Source organism: Canis lupus, chromosome 32 (assembly GCF_003254725.2).
Source record: "Canis lupus dingo isolate Sandy chromosome 32, ASM325472v2, whole genome shotgun sequence".
Lineage (NCBI taxonomy): Eukaryota > Metazoa > Chordata > Mammalia > Carnivora > Canidae > Canis > Canis lupus.
Window position 1 is genome coordinate 362,026 of NC_064274.1, and position 21,279 is coordinate 383,304.

General features: G+C 36.1%; 1 protein-coding gene across 3 annotated transcripts in view; it reads left to right on the forward strand.

Moving 5' to 3' along the window:
* Positions 1-21,279, forward strand: part of USO1 (USO1 vesicle transport factor) — an 89,870-nt gene that overhangs the window by 44,370 nt on the left and 24,221 nt on the right. For all 3 annotated transcript variants that reach the window (XM_025427774.3, XM_025427781.3, XM_025427792.3), the window contains 3 exons: positions 181-236; positions 4,763-4,883; positions 19,069-19,247. In XM_025427774.3, coding sequence (XP_025283559.1) covers positions 181-236; positions 4,763-4,883; positions 19,069-19,247 — 356 coding nt within the window. The remainder of the gene's footprint in view (positions 1-180; positions 237-4,762; positions 4,884-19,068; positions 19,248-21,279) is intronic.

The following is a 21,279-nucleotide window of genomic DNA, read 5'->3' on the forward strand; positions in this document are numbered from 1 at the left end:
CCCTGGGCCAAAGGCAGGTGCCAAACCGCTGCGCCACCCAGGGATCCCTTAATTTTTGATTTAAAAGTGAGGATCATTCCTAAAGAGGGGACTAAAATGATGTGTTAATAAATTGTATAATTTGAATCACTGTTTCTGTTTTTGATCTGCCACTGTTTTTCACATGGTTATATGTTCTAGGTGTTTCAAGATTAATGGACTTATTAGCAGATTCCAGGGAAGTCATACGTAATGATGTAAGTTAAATTCGAAGAAGTCTAAGAATATGCAGCTTTTTTTTCCTATCTCTTTGCAAATGAAATCTTTGTTGATCCTTATTCAGTGTCATAATTTAGATTTGGAAAACGGGGGTATTGGCCAATCCTTTAAACCTTTTTAAAGTTATATACAGTAGGATCACATTATTTTTTTGTTTCCTGATTATCTAATATTTTGGCATAGATTATTTTGGTATTCAAATTTATGGTTTCCACAAGTTTAGGATTTCTTTCATCCTCTTCTAAAAGGTTATATTGACACCAAATTCTGCCTCCAGAAAGAGTAAAGGAAATATCTCCAAACGTTGAACTGTGTAAACTTTAAGAATTAGGTTTGGAATTCTCAACCTTACTTGATTGAATATGCATTTCAAATGATTTTCCTTGTAATCTTCATTTAACTATAGAGCATGATAACTCTGTAGTTATTTTCCATTCTGATTTATTTTTTTATTATTGATTTTATTATTTGCATATAAGTTTGACTGATTTTTTTGTTGTTGTTGCTTAAACATTTTTGTGGTTATCTACAACTTGGTCAAGAGTATAATGCCTTTTTTTAAAATTAATTTATTTATTAATGAGAGACACAAAGAGAGAGACAGAGACACAGGCAGGGGGAGAAGCCAGCTCCATGTAGGGAAACCAATGGAGGACTCGATCCTGGGACTCCGGGACCACACCCCGAGCTGGAGGCAGACGCCCCACCTCTGAACCACCCAGGTGTCCCTTAAAATGTTTTTAAAGATTTTATTTTTAAGTAATCTCCACACCCAATGTGGGGCTCAAACTCACAACCCTGAGATCAAGACCTGAGCTAAAAAATTGGACACTTAACCTGACTGAGCCACCCAGGCACCCTACTTTTTTTCTCAGTTTTTATTTGACACAGATAAAAAGATTATCTTTTTATGTTGCTTTTCATTAATTTAAGATTAGGGATTAAGTTTATATTTTGGATTTAACCTCTAGATTCTTTGTTTTTATGTTTTACTGCCACCTTTTCTTGGGTTTAGTAAACATGTTCATTTGAATTTTTTGTGGATAATTACTCTTATAACCTTATGTAATAAAACATACCATAATACACCTCAGTTGACACCAGAAACCAGAGGCAACTAAACGGCACCTCTGATGGTTCTTATTGGCACTCTGTGATCGCCTGAAACAATATACTACCTTTTTCCACTCCCATGTCTTTTTCTTTTTTATTCTTTAAAAAGTATTTTCTTTTTGCTTTTTTAACCAACTTTCTAGTTGTATTCAATGATAGTTGTCACCATTGAGTAGCCTCCCTAGGTGCATATCATTAAAGATTCTTAGGCCCATGTTTTATATTTTAAACCTTAATTTTTATCTGGATTAGAGAATTAGTTGGTCATTTACTATAGGCGCACTGACACTATCCTATTTATTTAGGATACTTAGTGCTTAAAAATTATAAAAAAAGATTGAAAAACTCTAGGAGATACCAGCTTACTTCTAGGTGATAGACTGTAGTTCTGTTATTGAATTTTTTATTATGAGAAATGTAAACACACACAAAAGTAGAACACAGACAAACCTGCCCTTTAAACCTATCAGTTTTCAAGATTTTGTTATATTTGTTTCATCTACCCCTCCTCTCACCACTGTCCTTTATTTATGACTGGAATGTTTAAAAGCATCGAAACAAGCAATATAATTTTGCCATTACATACTTTAGTATACATGCTATATATATATTTTCTGATAGAACTATAATGCCAGTATCACATAATAAGTTAACCATGATGTCTTAGTCCTCAGTTTCAATAAGAACCATTTCATATTCAGGTTTTGCATTTGTCCAAGATATTTTTTACAGTTGGTTTTTTTCAGATCGGGGTCCAGATAAGGTTCTCACATTACATCCGATTGTTATGTCTGCTAACTTATCTAAAGGCCTTGATTATGTTTTGGTTCACCTCTTTGCTGAGATATTTCCTAGATGATACAGTGAACTTAATTTTGCAACACACAAGGAAACGTAATATTTGGCTGTCTCATTTTTAGTGATCAGTGGATTTGATTTGGATCTCTCCATTATAAATCCTCTATCAACCTTACATCAGATTTATAAGTTCTATCTGATCATTCATTAATAGTCATTGCTTTAATCAGTTATTTTGTTGAGAGTTGCAAAATAATGATTTCTATAATTCTATCATTATTGCAAAACAATGATTTCTATAATTCTATCATTATTTCACACTTATTAAGCTATAATCTTCTGCAAAGAAGAACTTCATCAAGTAGTCTAATTTGTTACTCTGAAGTATAGTTCATACATGAAAAGCAGAATAAACAGATAAATGCCTTTAATTACCAGTTTTTAAATAAGGATTTGGTGTTCACTTTAAATTTAAATGACCGATGAGTATATTTTTCATTTTTTTTAAGATTTTATTTATTTATTCATGAGAGACACAGAGAGAAAGAGAGAGAGGCAGAGACACAGGCAGAGGGAGAAGCAGGCTCCATACAGGGAGCCAGATGTGGGACTCGATCCCAGGTCTCCAGGATCAGGCCCTGGGCTGAAGATGGCGCTAAACCGCTGAGCCACCGGGGCTGCCCATACTTTTCATTCTTAATAGCGTTTTAGTGGGTATGTTTGATTAGAGCAGTGTATCTCTTTAGTCAGAAAAAATAAACGTGTATTGAGAACTTAAAAAATATAAGTGCCATTTACATATAAACCTGGTAGCTTCCATAGAAGTTATTTTATCTCCTTTACTACTACTACTTCTTTTTTTTTAAATAGTTTATTTATTCATGAGAGACAGAGAGAGAGAGAGAGAGGCAGAGACACAGGCAGAGGGAGAAGCAGGCTCCACTCAAGGAGCCCGATACGGGACTTGATCCCAGGACCATGGGACCACGCCCCGAGCCGAAGGCATATATGCTCAGTCGCTGAGCCACCCAGGCGGCCCTATCTCCTTTACTTCTAATAAAAATCCTATGACAAAGATATTATCCTTGTTTTACATATGGGTATACTAAGACTCAGAATTTTTTTTTTTTAAGATTTTATTTATTCATGACAAGGAGAGAGGCAGAGACACAGGCAAAGGGAGAAGCAGACTCCACGAAGGGAGCCTAATGTGGGACTCAATCCTGGGACTCAGGGATCACGCCCTGGGCCAAAGGCAGATGCTCAACCGCTGAGCCACCCAGGCATCCCTAAGATTCAGAATTTATGTAATCTAGTTAAGGTTGCACAACTAGTATGGACAGCCATTTTTATTTTTTTTATTTTTATTATTATTTTTTAAAGACTTTATTCATGAGAGACAGAAAGAGAGAGAGAGAGGCAGAGACACAGGCAGAGGGGGAAGGAGGCTCCATGCAGGGAGCCCGACATGGGACTCAATTCTGGGTCTCCAGGATCACACCCTGGGCTCAAGGCAGCGCTAAACCGCTGGGCCACCGGGGCTGCCCTAGGACAACCATTTTTAAAACCCACTTTATCTAACTCAGCCTTAGTGTTCTTTCTACAGCATTCCTTCCCCCCTTTGTTAGTGGTTAAATTTGAGTTGGCAGCATTAAGTGGGAGAATTTGACATCTGAAAATAACCCCTTTTACCTTTTTTTCATCTCACTTTTGAGACTTGGCAGTCAGGAAAATGAGTAGAACAAGTCTGGAAGGCCATGGGCTTTTTAAATTTTTTTTTTTTTTTGTCTTATATGAATATTTATCTGCCCAATAAGCTAATTTGCCTTTTTTAGGACTTTCGAACTACTCTTTTGCTATTCTTCTTTTTGTCAAGTATCTGCCTTTTTTTCCCCTAAAAAATACCATTTTTCAAAAAAAAAAATCGGTTTTCATAAAAAATGTGGTTTCAAAGAATCAGCAAATGGTATTATTACAAAATACTTGTTATTTAATGGTGAAATAAATAGAAATGAGTAACAGCAAGTTTTTCTTGAATGATAATGAAGAAGTTGCAGAATATATAAATTAAATCCAGCTTACGGGAGCTAAGAAAAACTAAGAATCAGAAGCAAAGACTGCTGTGAATTGTTTTACTTTATTTTATTTTTTTCTATTGACTTAGAATCAAGTTTTGGGCATTTAGAGGCCAGATAATTACAGGAGAATAGAATTTTCTGTTCTAGAATGTGATGATGTTTGTAGATTTATATTATTGAATTCACAATTTCATACCATTGCTATTGTGAAGCACATACAAAAGCATCTCTGAGACACACTATTGTGCCCAGCTTTCTCAGGCCATGATTAAAGCTGAGTAATGATTGATGAATATGTAAGAATTGTTGCATATTTATATTGTGCAGTGAAAAGGAAATGGAATTAGGAGTTGGTAAACATGGATTCTAGTCTAGGCCCTGTCCCTTTGAGATTTATAATCTTAGAGAGGCATACTGCTCACCTCTGTGAAATTTCTGCACTTCTAAAATCTGTGGTTTTTAAATGTCTTATAAAAGTTGTTCTCTACTAAACATTATCTTTTTTTCTCCATAAGGGTGTATTACTACTGCAGGCACTAACCAGAAGCAATGGAGCAATCCAGAAAATTGTTGCTTTTGAAAATGCTTTTGAGAGACTACTGGACATTATTACAGAGGAGGGGAACAGTGATGGAGGTATAGTATGAGATTGATTTAGAGAGATTCCTTTTGTGCTCACTAAATTGTTAACTTCTAGGGAATGCCATTAGAGGGAGAAATGAGAACTCATTATATTCTTTCTTTCATTATGGTTTGCAGAGTATGGATTTCTTATTTATCCTATTTGAAATTTGTTAGGCTTCTGGAATCTAGGTTGGTGTCTTTCATCATTTCTGGAAAATCTCAGCTATCTCTCTTCAAATACTGCTCTGCTACATTTTTTCCTATCTTTCTAAACTCAGAATCAAGTTTTCTGTCATCTGATTTGACTCTCACTTTATTTTACTTTCTCTTCTGTGTTTTCCATCTTTTTGTCTTTCCAAGCTCTATTCTGGTTTATTACTTCTGACCTGTTATCTATTTCAACAGTTCTTTCTTCACCTACACTTATTTATTATTTTAAGTTTTTATTTAAATTCCAGATAGTTAATATACTATGTGATATTAGTTTCAGGTGTACAATATAGTGATTCAGCACTTCCATACATCATCCCATGCTCATCACAAGTACACTCCTTAATCCCCATCACCTATTAACCCATCCACCCACCCACCTCCCGCTGTTGGTTCTCTAGAGTTAAGAGTTTGGTTTCTTTGTTTGCCTCTCTCTTTTTTTCCCTATGAACATCTATTTCGTTTCTTAAATTCCACATATGGTGTTTGTCTTTTTCTAAGCTCCATCCATGTGGAGCAAATGGCAAGATTTTATTCCTTTTTGTGGCTGAGTACAACATTCCATTGTGTGTATATATATATATACACCACATCTTATTCTATTCATCAGTCAATGGACACTTGGGCTGTTTCTACAGTTTGGCTATTAGAGATAATGTTGCTATAAATAAAAACATTGGGGTGCATGTGTCCTTTTGAACTAGTATTTTTGTATTCTTTGGGTAAATACTTAGTAGTGCCACTGCTGGATCATAGGGTAGTTGTGGTTTTTTGTTTGTTTTAAGCATTTTATTTATTTATTCATGAGACACACAGAGAGAGGTAGAGACATAGCAGAGGGAAAAGCAGGCTCCTTGCAAGGAGCCCAATGCGGGACTCGATCCTGGGACTCTGGGATCACGCCCTGAGCCAAAGGTAGACACTCAACTGCTGAGCCACCCAGGCATCCCAGGGTAGTTGTTTTTAACCTGAGTAACGTATATACTGTTTTCCAGAGCAGCTGTACCAGTTTGCATTCCCACCAACAGTTGTAGGAGTGTTCTTTTTCCCATCCTCACCAACACCTGTAGTTTTTTTGTCTTGTTGATTTTAGCCTTTCTGGCAGGTATGGGTGAAATCTCATTATAGTTTTGATTTGTATTTCCTTGATAATAAGTGATACTGAGCATCTTTTCATGTGTCTGTTGGCCATCTGGATATCTTCTTTGGAAAATCATCTCTTTGTGTCTTCTGCCTGTTTTGTAATTGGATTACTTTTTTGGGATATTGAGTTTTATAAGTTCTTTATAGAAACAAACCCTTTAAAGGTATGTCATTTGCAAATACCCCTTTTTGTAGGTTGCCTTTTAAATTTTGTTGATTTTCCTTCACTGTGCAAAAGCTTTTTATTTTGATGACAAAAGCAAAAATAAACTATTCATCTTCACCTATATTTAATCTGCTGTTAAACATGTCTATTGAGAGATTCTTTTTCCCTCATTTTTACTGAAACACAGTTGACCTACAAGTGTGAGGTATACAACATGATTTGACTTAATATATTGTGAAAGGTAAGTTTAAGTCAACGTACATCCATTGAATTTTTAATTTCTCTTTTCTGGAAGTTGTTTGGTTCTTTAGGAAACTTGCTGTGTAGTTTTTTATAATTTACTTTTCTCTACGGATATTTTTTCTTTTCTTTATTTTAAACATTTATGTATGTATGTATGTATGTATGTATTTATTTAACAGAGTTCGTGTGAGCAGGGGGATGGGCAAAGGGCTAGGGAGAGAGAAAGAATCCTAAGCAGACCCTCCGATGAACCGGGGCTTGATGCCACGACCCTGAGATCACCACCTGAGTGAAAACCAAGAGTCAGATGCCCAGCCGACTGCACAACTCCGGCACCTCTCTCTGCAGATATTTTCAACTAACTTTTTACTTCTTCAAACACAAGAAACAAATTTTTCATAGTCTGTGTCTAGTGGTCCCAGTATTTCAGGTCTTTGTGGATCGGGAACTTTTGCTCTGTTGGTTCTTATACATTTTATAATGTTTTCTGTATGTGTGATTATCTTTGATTATGTGTTATGTTTTATTTAACAGAATTATTCATAGGAATTTGAAGCCTAGGGTGGAGATAATTTCTTTTAGAGAAAACATAGTTGTTTCTGCCAGGCCCTGGGAGTGCAGTTTATCTGGGATCAACTTAGTCCAGGTTTAAGGCTTGAGAGTTCCTAGACCACTTAGGCAATTCAAAACCAAGCTCTAAGATCTATAAGGATTAGAAAAATTTTGGTTATTCTCACCCTGAGGACATAGCCCTTTGAAGTCTCAGCTTATTAGTGGAGAATTTGCAATTAGATTCCTTTCCCACCTTGTGTATACTCTTGGGTTTGATTTATTTTCCCTTGCCCCATCAGTCTATCAAAATAAAAGTTTTAGGTTTTTTAAGATTGAGAAATATACTTCCAGCCAAAAGGTATTTATACTTGTTTACCTCTCTAAATACTCATTTTCTTATCAGAGTTAGCCTGCTAAACTTTCAATTCTTTATTGCTCCTGAGACTTTAAAAAAAAATTTTTTTTTAATTTATTAATGAGAGACACAGAGAGAGGCAGAGACACAGGCAGAGGGAGAAGCAGGCTCCATGCAGGGAGCCCAATGTGGGACTCAGTCCCGCGACTCCAGGATCATGCCCAGAGCTGAAGGCAGATGCCCGACCGCTGAGCCACCCAGGTGTCCCAACAAGACTTTTTTTTTTTTTAATTCAGCATTTGTACTTGTGTGTATAATCAATGAGAGATTGATCTGAAAACCTAGCACTAAGGTTGGAGAAGAAAATGTTTATTTGCATTGACTGTACTGAGATTAGCAAATTGAATAATATAGTTGAAGTTGATATTTGGCTATATTAATCTGGAGAGAAGGGCAGCCTGAAGATAAAGATTTGAGTACTTACAATATAAATGATAGATGAAACAAAATTAGATAAATGAGGTTAAAGATTAGATGAGTCCGTTTGGATGAGTAAGGAGCGAGAAGGGAAGTGCTCAAACAAAACCTAAGCTGTACTAATGTTAAGAGATAGAGGAGCAAGTCTTGGTGAAAGAGACTGAGGGCTGAAAGAGAGGAAAATCACTGTAGGAGGGTCTGGGGAGTGGGATAGCATTGTTAGAAGCTGCAAAGATGTCAAACAAGGGCAGAAATGCACCTTGGGATTTTTTAAAATAATACATTTTTTACAGATTTTATTTATTTATTCATGAGAGACACAGAGGGAGGCAGAGACACAGGCAGAGGGAGAAGCAGGCTTCCTGCAAGGAGCCCAATGTGGGACTCGATCCCAGATCCCAGGTTCATGCCCTGAGCTGAAGGCAGACACTCAACCACTGAGCCACCCAGGTGTCCCTGCACCTTGGGATTTATAACATGGATATCATTGATGACCTTGGGGAGAGCAATTGAGTATAATGATTGCCTCAGAATCCATATTGCAGTGTTAAGAGGAGTGAATTAGAAGTGAGAAAATAGAATAGTAGAGAAAACGCATACAAAGAATTTGGAAAAGTCAAGAGAGAGAGGTGAATAGGAACTGGAGATTGAAATGTTTTTTAGCCTCTTCAATTTTTTGTTGACATATGAAATGTTTCAAACATACTGAAAACAGAAATAATGTGAACTGGAAATTAATAGGAAATGATTTTTAGCCTCTTCAATTTTTTGTTGACATGAAATGTTTCAAACATACTGAAAACAGAAATAATGTAAGAAACACTTGTACCTATTGTCCAGTTCTATTATTTACATTTTGCTATACATGTTTTAGATTTTTTTAAAGAAATAAAATGCCACAGATAGTTAAGTCCTTTATGTAACTGTTCCGTTACTCTGCCTTCTTCTCTAAAATTATAGTATTTTGATTTTGTTTTCCCATCCAGTGAGTGTTTTTATACTTTAAAAAAAAAAAGATTTTGGGGGGTGGGGACAGAGAAAGTGCATGAGTGGGGAGAGGAGCAGAGGGAGAAGGAGAGAATCCCAGCAGACTCTGTGCTGAGCATGGAACCCAATGTAGTGCTCAATATCACAACCCTGAGATCATGGCCTGAGTGGAAATCAAGAGTTGGGTGCTTACCGAACTGAGCCACCCAGGCGCCCCTGTTTTTATACTTTTAACATGTATTTGTGTGATTCTACACACACATATCATATATTAATAAACCATATATAGCATTATTTTACACATTCTTAAACTAGATAAAAAGTATACTTTTGAATATAATTTTATAACTTGCTGTTTTTATCCAACATCATGTTTTTCAGATTTATCCATGTTGATATATGTTACTTTTTTTTTTTTAAGATTTTATTTATTTATTCATGAGAGACACAGAGAGGCAGAGACACAGGCAGAGGGAGAAGCAGGCTCCACGCAAGGAGCCCAACATGGGACTCAGTCCTGGGTCTTCAGGATCATGCCTTGGGCGGAAGGTGGTGCTAAACTGCTGGGCCACAGGGGCTGCCTTGATACATATTACTTTAGTTTATTCATTTTAAGTACTATGTATTATTCAGTAGTATGAATATTCTATGATCTATTTTTTTTAAGATTTTATTTATTAGCGCGTGCGAGCATGAGTCGGGGGAGAGAGGGGGGATCAGCAGACCCTCCACTGAGCAGGGAGCCTGACATGGGGCTCAATCCTAGGACTCCAAGATCACAGACCAAACCAAAGGCAGATGCTCAACCCACCAGGCCCTCCAGGTGCCCGTGATTTTTTTTTTAATTGAGTTGACAATTAGGCTGTATCTATTTTTGCTAGCAAACTATTGTTGTAAATGGTCCTTATGTGTCTACTTGTATATGAAGTTTCTCTACACTGTATATCTACAAATAAAATTATACTTTTTTCATCTTTACCACATATTACCAGATGGCTTTAAGTGGTTTTTTTCAGTTTATACATCTATCAGCAGTATTTTTTTAAGTTTCTTTTTCTTCACTTTTTTGTCAATCCTTGCTTGCCAGTTTGAGGGGTATGAGATGATATCTCATTGAGATTTTCACTTTTCATAAACTAATGAGATTAGCATATTTTCATGGGTGTTTATGCCATCTGATTTTGTTGGTTGGTTTGTCTTTTACTCCTCTGAATTACCTGCTTGACCATTTTAATGTAAGATTATTTTTCCTTTCTTTTTTGTTTTTAAAGATTTTATTTATTTATTCATGAGAGACAGAGAGAGAGAGAGAGAGAGAGAGGCAGAGGGAGAAGCAGGACCATGCAGGGAGCCAGATGTGGGACTCGATCCCGGGTCTCCAGGATCAGGTCCTGGGCTGAAGGCAGCACTAAAACTGCTGAGCCACCTGGGTTGCCCTATTTTTCCTTTTCCAGTTGATTACTAAGAGTTCTTTATGTATTCTGGATACTAATTCTTTGTTAATTATACATGCTTCAATTATCTTCTCATCTAGTTATAGTATTTCTATTAAATTCTTAACATAATCATGTATATTGGCCTTTTTTAAGATTACATTTTCATTTATTTATTTATTTATTTATTTATTTATTTATTTAAGAGAGGGAGAGAGTGCACACGTGGGAGGAATTTCTCTATGTCAAGGTTGTAAAGAGAGTTTTCATCATTTTCTTCTAAAGGCTTTGCAATTTTGTCTTTTATATTTAATTAACATGTGTTTTGCATTTGAATGATGGTATGAGATTTGTAATGTGTCCATAAGTGTGAAGGACTGTTTCTGAGTTCTGCTCTGTTCCATTTGTCTCCCTCTCCATGAAAACCACACTTTTTAAATAACTGTACCTCATAATCTCTTACAAGAAAAATCCTCTATACTGCCTGGTTCCTGGATCCAGTTCCAGTGTTAGATAGCAGTAGGGTATTTGAGAATTCAACTCAGTTCTGACACTGTCTACCCATAGATAGCATCAGATTCTACAGGTTGAGGATTTAGTCCTACAAAAATTACCCTCTACCTCCCCCTTCAGATGACAGTCAAGGCCCAGGCTGTTACCTGTGCTTCTGACCTAAGTCACAGAATTCAGGGAAACACTTTTGTTTACTGGCTTATTAAAGGATATGAATCAACAGCCAGGTGAAGAGATAAATAGGGGGAGGTCCTGAACAAAGGAGCTTCTTTTTTTTTTTTTTCGTTAAATAATTGCATTTTAATTACATGTATTTCAAATGAATAACTTGCTTTCCAAAGACTTGCCCTGTATTCAGCAATATATATTCAGAACCTTAAAAAAAAATGTTTATACCTGTTGAACAAAAATTCTACTTCTGGGGGCAGCCCCAGTGGCCCAGCGGTATAGTGCCGCCTTCAACCCAGGGTGTGATCCTGGAGACCCAGTATTGAGTCCCACGTCAGGTTCCCTGCTTGGAGCCCGCCCCTCCCTCTGCCTGTGTCTCTGCCTCGCTCTCTCTCTCTCTCTCTCTCTCTGTGTCTGTCATGAATAAACAAATAAAATCCTTAAAAAAAAATTCTACTTCTGAGAAGAAATCTAAGCTGTCCACAAAGACTTATATTTGGACTCAGAGATCATGACCTGAGCCGAAATCAAGAGTCAGATGCTTACTTGGCTGAGCCACCCAGATGCCCCACGTTAAAGTTTGATGCAGAACTTCTTGAACAGGAATCATGTAGGGCTTATGGAAAATAACAGATTGCTAAGTCCCGCTAGTAATACACTCAGAATCAACCCACGTGACCTTTTAAGTACTCTGAAGTTTGAGATCTTCTAATGCCTATAATGAATTTTTATAACCAGTAAAAATTATAGTTAGTACTTCCCCCATAAAGATATACAGGAAGGGAATATGCCCAAATGCTAGCAGTGTTTTGTTCTCTGCCTCTATCTGTGTCTCCATGAATAAATAAATAAAATCTTTACAAAAAAATAAAAATAAAAATCAGAAGAAACTGACTCATTAAAAATGACAATTTGGACCAGATTTCTCACATCAAAATATATTCTAGACAAAGTTATTATACTTTCCGTATAGTTATGCGGGAACTCTAGCAAAGTCATTTTGATATGGATTCTCTGAGAAAGTCATTTGAATGGCCTCCTTCAGTGATAAGACCCAGCCTCACATGCTTGTGGTTGGCAGCACATTTACCTCAAAACTGGTACAGCTTAACTAGTAACTGCTACTCTGACCTAGAGTGCAAATAAGAATAAGATTTAACCCATGATAAATTTTTACAGTCATGAAAGACCCCTATACCCGAACAGATGACTCTAACGGTACTCTTAATAAAATCTTTTTAATATAAAATTTATTTATTAATTATAGAAGTAATAAATGCTCACCGTATCAAATTTACAAAACAAAGGAGCTTCTATCCTCAAGAAGCTTGAGTCCCAGCTCAATGACATGTGGTGGAAGCGTTCTGGTTCCCTAAGTGTAGAGGCTCTCTGAAAAGATGGAGTGAAAAACTGTCTTGGGTTTTTATGGAGTCTTTATTAAAAATTCATGATTGACTAAGTCATCAGGCATTAGATGATTCAACCTCTAGCCTTACCCCTCTCCCCAGAGGTGGGAGGAGTATTTTGGGGGGCCTGAAAGTTCCAACTCTGTGGTCACATGGTTGGTCCTGCCTGCCCTTCAGTGAGGTAGATCAAAATCACCTTCATTAATAGCAGTATATCCATTTCACCTTTATGGCTCTGAAGTGTTTTCAGGAACTGTGGATGAAGATCAAATAAATCTGAGAAATATATTTTGGTCATCTGAATGAATTATGAAGCACTCATCACAATTGCCTTAGCATGCCATTTCCTTTTGTTCTTTCATTTGAATGAAATTTGTTTGCTGGTCAAGTTCTATATATTAAGTGTAAATATGTGTGTGTGTGTGTGTGTGTGTGTGTGTGTGTGTGTGTGTATATATATTTTATTTTTAAGTAACCTCTGCACTCAGTGTGAGTCTCAAACTCAAAACCCCAAAAGAGTCGCATGCTCTACCAATGAGCAGCCAGGCAACCCCTTTGGAATTTTGATTGGAAACATACTGGGTTTACAGATTAATTTAAGGAGTATTGTCATCTGTATGTATTGACTTTTTCATTTGTGAACCTAAGTCTATCTCTTAATTTTTTCAGATCTTCTTTTAGATCTTTGAGTCATGTTTTATAATTTTGAGCAAGAGTGTTACACCTTTTTTTTATTAGATTGACCTCTAGCTTCTTAACAGTTTTTGTTACCATATGAATGGGATCTTTTTCCATTACATTCTCAAAGTGGTCACTACTTGATTTTTGTATGTTGATCTTATGTCTAACCATCTTATTAAACCATTAGTTGTAAGGCGTTCTGTGTAGACAATCGTATATTCTGCTTATAAAAGTAATCATTTTTCTTCTTAATTCTTGTACCACTTTTCATTTTTGTCTCTTTGCTCTAATTAGAATCTTTAATAGTGTTGAATGCTGCTGACTTTGATAAGAATGCTGATGTCTCACCATTAAGTTTGATTTTTTTTTAAGATTTTATTTATTTATTTATGAGAGACACACAGAGAGAGAGAGAGAGAGAGAGAGAGAGAGGCAGAGGCAGAGACACAGGCAGAGGGAGAAGCAGGCTCCATGTAGGGAGCCCAATGTGGGACTTAATCCCAGGACTCCAGGATCACACCCTGGGCTGAAAGCAGGCACTAAACCGCTGAGCCACCCAGGCATCCCTAAGTTTGATTTTTTAAGTTTGATTTTTGCTAAGAGTTTTTATCATGAATGAATATTGAATTTTAGTGAATTTTTTTCTGCATCTATGGAGATCATCAGATTATTCTCCTTTAATCTATGAGAATCTTTTCTTTAAAGTGAGAGAGACTGCAACCAGTATAAGCAAGTTGAAAAGGAGGAGGGTACACGAGAGAGAAAGGATGGTTAATCAGTGGTACATAATACCTAAAAAAGGAGGAAGGAATGTAATCCAGACTAGGGGTAGGAGTTTATTTTTAAGATCGGAAAAGAGGCACATCTTCCATCATAACAGGGAAGGCACAGGTGGAGATGTAGGTCCTTTTTCAGATTTGGTGATAGTGAGCTGAAACGAAAGTAGAGTCATATGCTAAGAATGAAAGAGAAGGACATAGTTGAGAATTATGGAGTAGGTAAAAAGTCTTTTGGAGAATAGGAGAGCTAGCTGTTGTAATGAGGAAGATTTCCAGGCAGGGATAAAGGCCCTTTTTGAGGGTTTTCACTGGATTTTACAGCACCGCTTGATTAAGTGATTCTGTCCCCCCACTCCTTCCAATATTCAGCTGCCTAGGTGATATAGATAAAAAGCCAAGCAGTTAATTTTTCACAGGATTGTGTGTTTTTCAGGAGGTGCTATGAAAAGACAGTAAAACAAGAACTTAGTATGTTATCTACGGAGTAAAGAAATGAACAGCTGTATAATATAAACTAGATAGGGAAGGAAATAAAGACAGAGGGGGTTTCAAAAAAGGAAGAAAGAAAACTTGTTGATGGGTTGAAAATCTCAGAGAAATCATAGAACAGATATGTTGGGAATACTTGAGCTGGAAAGATGGGAGGTTTTAGTAATGGAGTGAGAATTCTCTCTGAAGATGAGGCCAAGGAACTGAGAAGTCCAGATATTAGATGGATTGTCTTTGAAATCAAGAGTGACGGTAGAAAGTAGAGAAAGAAGATTTTAAGTAAAATGCCAGCAATGTTTTCAGTGGACAAAGTAGTAACCACGTTTTTGTTAACATAACTGTAATGAGGAGTGATAAGAGGTGGTATGGACAGATGGCCTGATCCTCAAGGAAACAGGAGATTTTGTGAGAAGGCAGAGGAACTATGGTCTCTGGAAAGTACACTGGGCTGGAATGATCATAGATTCCATGTTCTGACACTAAGATATATGGGATTGAGAGCATGAACTGGCTGTGCTTCAGAATGTTAACAGGGTAAGGCAGCTTCTTTAAAGAAAAAAAATGTTTCATGAAGTAATTGAGGGTTTAGTAGGTTTTATTAACCAACATTTGGGAGTTTGAGGTAGCATCTTGAAAGAGTTTGAAAGAAGATTAAGTATTCTAAGATGAGAAAATGGAAATGCATAAATGATTAGCAAGGCATATATTTTCAGAGGTGACCAAGGAAAATAGGATTTTAAGGCAAGGTCGAATTAGCTACTCTTTAGGATTGCTAAGATAATTTCCAGTGGCTTCTTGTAAATGATGGTGGCCTTCAAGGCTCTAGAATTCACTTTGCACAGTGGAGGGAAGACCTGTCAGTTACAGTGAGGGCTTTGACATTCTCTTTTTCCCCCAGAGCCTTTAGATGGTTCTAATGGCAGATCTTATTTAACGAGGACTTAATGTCCTGTGTAAGGGACAGATATAGTGGTTCCTCCTTAGGAGATGAGGATCCACGTGGTTCAGCAGTATGAGGTAAGGAAGCCTTTGATTTGGAGAGATCAGACTGGTTAAATCAGATTTTAAACAGGATTTAAAATATACACTTTTAAACATTTTATTTCAAGTTAAATGTAATAATTTTTTAAATATTCATTAATATACAAATCTTTTGAGTTAGAGTCAGAACCTTTTCTTCAAATATGAGTCAAACAACTGGAGTTTTTCCATCATCTTTCTGCATCTTTCTCACATCATGTCTATAATACGTCTTGTAGGATTTGCTTTTTGGTTTCCTTAAAGCGGAGTGCAGGATCTTCATGGGTTTTTACAATGACTTTTCTTGTTTTTTTTAGACATGCATTACCTATATATAACAACAGCTGTTCTTAAGGACTTGCTTTCACGGAGTTTTGTGAAAGACTTAGTTTTTATAAAAATAGCTCTGTTATTATAGTCATCACCTCATATCTATAGGGAATATATACCAAGACCCCCAGTGAATGCCTGAAACCATAAATAGTACCAAACTCAATATATACGGTATTTTTTTCCTATACCTACATACCTACAATAAATTTTAATTTATAAATTAGGCACAGTAGAGATTAACAACAACTAATAATGAAATACAACAATTGTAACAATATACTGTAAAGTTATATGAATATGATCTTACTTCCTCTGTGTCTCTGAAAATATTGTGCTGTAATCACCTTGCTTCTCATGATGATATGAAATGATGTCTGTGATGAGGTGCATGATGTAGGCATTGTGATGTAGCATTAGGCTACTGTTATTAACCTTCTGACTCTAAATCAGGAGGAGGATCATCTGCTTCTGGATGGCACTTGACACAAATAACTGAGACCTCAGAAAGTGAAACTGCAGATTAGGGGGGACAGTTATTTGGCAATTTATATAATAGTTCATTAATAACTAGTATAAATAGCATGGTAGATTTGTAAATTACAAAGTAATTTATTCTTAGATGCAATACCAAAGACTTGATCCATGAAAGAAAAAATTGATACATGGGACTTTACTGTTAAGACAATGAAAAGATGAACCACATGCTGGAAGAAAGTATTTGCATAATATAGTCCTGAGAAGGGACTTGTATCCAGAATACTCAAAGAACTCTTAAAATTCAACAATAAGTAAATGACCCAATTTAAAAATGGGCAAAAACATCACCAAAGATGACATATAGATGGAAAATAGCATATGAAAAGATGTTCAGCATCATAAATCATTAAGGAGATACGAACTAAAACATTGAGATAGCACTATACACCTGTTGTAGATTGGTGAAAATCCAGAACACTAGTACCAAAAGCAGTCAAGGATGTAGAGCTATGGGAACTGTCATTCATTGCTCGTGCAAAATGACTCACTTTGGAAGACAGCTTGGCATTTTCTTACCAAACCAAACATACTCTTATGATATGATCCAATAATCACACTCCTTGGTATTTACCCAAATGAGTGTAAAAATTATATCCATACAAAATCCTACACAGGAATATTATAGTGGCTTTATTTATAGCTGTTAAAACTTACAAGCAATCAAGATGTCCTTCAGTAGTTGAGTGGGTAAACTGGTACATCCAGACAGTAAATTTATCATTATTATTAATTATTATTCAACAATAAAACTTAAGCAATGAAAAGACATAAAGGAATCTTAAATGCATATTAAGTGAAATATAACATCTGGAAAAGGCAAAACTTTATAAACACAGTAAAAAGATAAATGGTTACCAGGCATTTGGGGAAAGAGAAATGAGTAGTTGTAACTGTGAAGCTATCCTGTATGATACTGTAATGGTAGATACATCATGATATATGTATGTCAAAACTAATATGCCAAACCCCAAACAACACAGAGTGAACCCTAATTTAAAATGTGGACTTTAATAATATATCAGTATTCATTCATCAGTCATAGCAAATGCACCATGCTAATGCTATCTAGTAATAGGGGAAACTGAGAAGGAGAGAGCATATGGGGATTCCTTTTAATTTATTGCTCAGTTTTTCTGTAAACCAAAGCTGCTCTAAAAAATAAAGTTTTTTTTTAAGTTTTATTTAAGTGATCTCTATGTTAAACATAGGGCTTGAACTCAGACAACCCTGAAATCAACAGTCATATGCTCTTCCAACTGAGCCACTCAAGTGCCCCCCAAATAAACTCTGTTAGTTTAAAAAAAAAAAAAAAAGGAACTGATTTTTGTAAACATAAAACTCTAATAGGAGTAAAAGTGTAGGTGTACTGCACAGAGGAACCTACTAGCTGTGAACATCTAGCATCAGTCATATTCTTGAGGAAGCAGATCCTTGGTTAAACTAGCATTTCGTAGAGATTAGTTGGTGAACTTTAAGCTTAAATATACTAATGTAGGCTGTAGTGTGGATAAAAGTACCCTATAGCATAGTATGTTAATAAGCAGAGATAGGAATAAATGGATAGCAGAAATCAGGACCAATAGCAAGGCCAGAAGAGTGGTCAGAAATTTGTAAGGAACAGAAGAGAGTGGTTAGTGTTTGAGAAACCACGGGAAGAGGAAGTTTCTAGAAAGAGACAGCAAGACAACAATGTCAGGTGCTTCTTAGAGATTAAATAAGATATGATTGATTCGGGACACTTGGGTGGCTCAGCAGTAGAGGATCTGCCTTCAGGTCAGGGTGTGATCCTGGGGTTCTAGGATCGAGTCCCACATCAGGCTCCCTGTATGGAGCCTGCTTCTCCCTCTGCCCGTGTCTCTGCCTCTCTCTCTCTCTCTCTCTCTCTCTCTCTCTCTGTCTCATAAATAAATAAAATCTTTTAAAAAAATAATAAAAAATTTTTAAGATATGATTGATTCATTCAACAAATATTTAGTAGTGACCTGATAATTATAGACTTGATATCTTGTCTCTGTCTCTGCTGAGGATATAGAGTAAGTCACTGTATCCTAGTAGGGCATTCACATCCCTGTCTTTATGAATTATAATCTAGTAGAGAAGACAGATACTAAGTAATAAAAGGAGCAGGTTTTTGTGAAAGTATGTAGCTGGATCATGATGATGCTAACCTGGTCATCAGGTCTTGATGTTTAATCTGGGATCTGAAGAAAAAATATGAGTTACTGAGGGGAGTGGATAGTTGAACAGAATGGTCAAGACATCAGTGGGGACCTGAGAAAGAGCACACAGCTTGTGGTCTGTGGCCATCAGGAGTCAGGCTTTCTGTCTGCCTTGCCATACTGAAGAAATGCTCAGCTCAGAGATTTGTCTTTTTAAAAGTATTTGGTTGTGGGGATCTGGGTGACTCAGTCAGTTAAGCATCTGACTCTTGATGTTAGCTCAGGTCATGATCTCAGGGTCGTGAGATGGAGCATAGCCTCAGGTTCTGCACTCAGCATGGAGTGGAGTCTGCTAGTCCCTCTCCCTCCCTTTTTGCTCCTCCCCTGCACACACACACATGTGCATGCACTCTGTGTCTAAAATAAATAAATAAAATCTTTAAAAAACAAAAAAGATCCTCTGCCATCCCCCCAAAGTGTTTGGGGGTTGAATTTTCCTTCAGGTTTTATCAGCCTTAACACTCTAATTTTACATTCTTTCCTCAGGTATAGTGGTAGAAGATTGTCTGATTTTGCTCCAAAACTTGTTAAAAAACAACAATTCCAATCAAAATTTTTTTAAAGAAGGCTCATATATTCAACGTATGAAACCTTGGTTTGATGTTGGAGATGAAAATTCTGGCTGGTCTGCGCAGAAAGTGACTAATCTGCACGTAATGCTACAGGTATACTGTAGTTAGACATAAATGTCATAAGAATTTTGACAATGTTCCTTTCAAAAAGAAGATTGCTTATGTTTGATAAATTTAGGATGTTGAGTTGGTTTCAGATGGGCTTAAAAAAACCTAATATAAAGATTTGCAGTTACGCTCAAAGATCCTCTGCCATTAACCTCCGACTCCCCACCCCCATTACATACACCCATCACTCAGCTTCAATAATTATTAACAACTGGCAAGTTTTTTTCATCTTTTATTCCCCTCTCTTGCCCTGCTGGATTTTTTTTAAAGCAAATCCAAATTTATAGTGTCTTGATGGTTTTGCACTCAGAGAATAATAGGTTAGATTATTGATTTGAATTTTTAAAATTTGCTTTCTTCATTTAAAGCTTTAATGTTCAGAATATTACGTTCAGCAAATAAATTAATTCAGTAAACATTTACTGAAAGCTAGGCACTGACTACTAGGAAATGAATGATAATGTGCCTGCCCCCAAAGACTAATAAACTGTTTTAGAGTCTGACACAAGTTAAACTGACATATCACCTGTAATTTTATTTAAGCTTTATGGTGAAAGCTTTGTGGTGATGGACAGTAAAAGTGAAGACAGTAGGATCCCAAATGATTTCTGCATCAGAGAATATATGAAATTCTTTGAAGTATTTTACTTCTTCATTATTCCTTTTCAGTCCTTTAAGTTTTTATACACGAGCCTCCCAGTTTACTCACTCTCTGGTGATTATTGTGGGTCTTTGACTATCTCTGAACTGTGCCTGCATCTCTGAAGTTGTTTTCCTCAAAACTAGATAGATGTTTTCTCTAGTAACTGGAGTCTGAATATCGCTGCGTGCCCTGGGAGTTGGCTATGTAGGTTGATTGGATAATTAGGGTGACCAGATGCCCCATTTTGCCAGCTAGTATCTATTTTGTAATTACTATTATAGTATCCTCCACATCTAAAGGGTCCCAATTTAGATAATAAATTATAGTTACCCTATACAGGTAACTAGCTATATAAAATACGCCTAAAAATGATTAGGAAAATATTCTACAGGAGAACATGGATAAAATCTAGTTTATACTCCCCACTTCGTTTCTATTTTCACATGTTAGTATTACACATTTCGAGACTGTGTTAGTTTTGTTACTTTCAAAATACTGAACTTGGTATCTTTGCTCAATACCACTTCCTTAATAAAGGAAATTCCTCTTTCAAAACGGGATTAGACAGTGAAAGGATCTGGTGATGTGCAAAAACATATATATCTTGCCAAGCAGAGAAGATTTAAAGTGCTGGAGGAGTCCACGCATATTTTATAGTTTAGAGTACTATGTAAGAAAGTAGCACTCTCTAAAAAGTAAAGTTGTTTTACCACGAAAAACGTAGACTAGAATGCTGAATATCAACAAAAATATATAGTATTTTAGGTACATAGTAAATTGGTTCTTTGAGTATTCTTGACTAATAAAAAGTGAATAAAATCTTAAACATAAACTTCAAAATAAAGAAACTGATTTTGATTCAATTTAATATATTCTTCATCTCAAAGATTGAGTAGTTGATACATTCATGACTTCACAGGCTGAACAGGTTATCTTCTGCTATTTGACCTGTTTTATGTAGGGTTGCTTGTACTTCCAGTTCTCTATTACACACCAAATGAAAATGCATAAAAAATGATAAACAGTCCTATTTGGATAGATAACATCCTAACTGAAATTATTCATCTTTGCAGTTGAAATCATGATTGATTTCAAAAATTCTAAAAGTTGAATTTGATGTGTTTGAGGATATTTTATTCAGATTTTACAGATTAAATTTGGGGAAAGCATCTTTTTGAAAAGTTTTTTGGTCATAAAACATTTTAATTTTGTCCTGGAATGATAGTGTTATGACTAGTTCCACCTCCTATTCCTATAGGCATGTATATACGCTTATATACCATTTTTTTGGTCAGATACTGCCAGCAACTCTCAGAAAGCTCATTACCTTATGAGAGAATCCTTTTCATTTTTGGGTAATTCTAGTTATTAAAA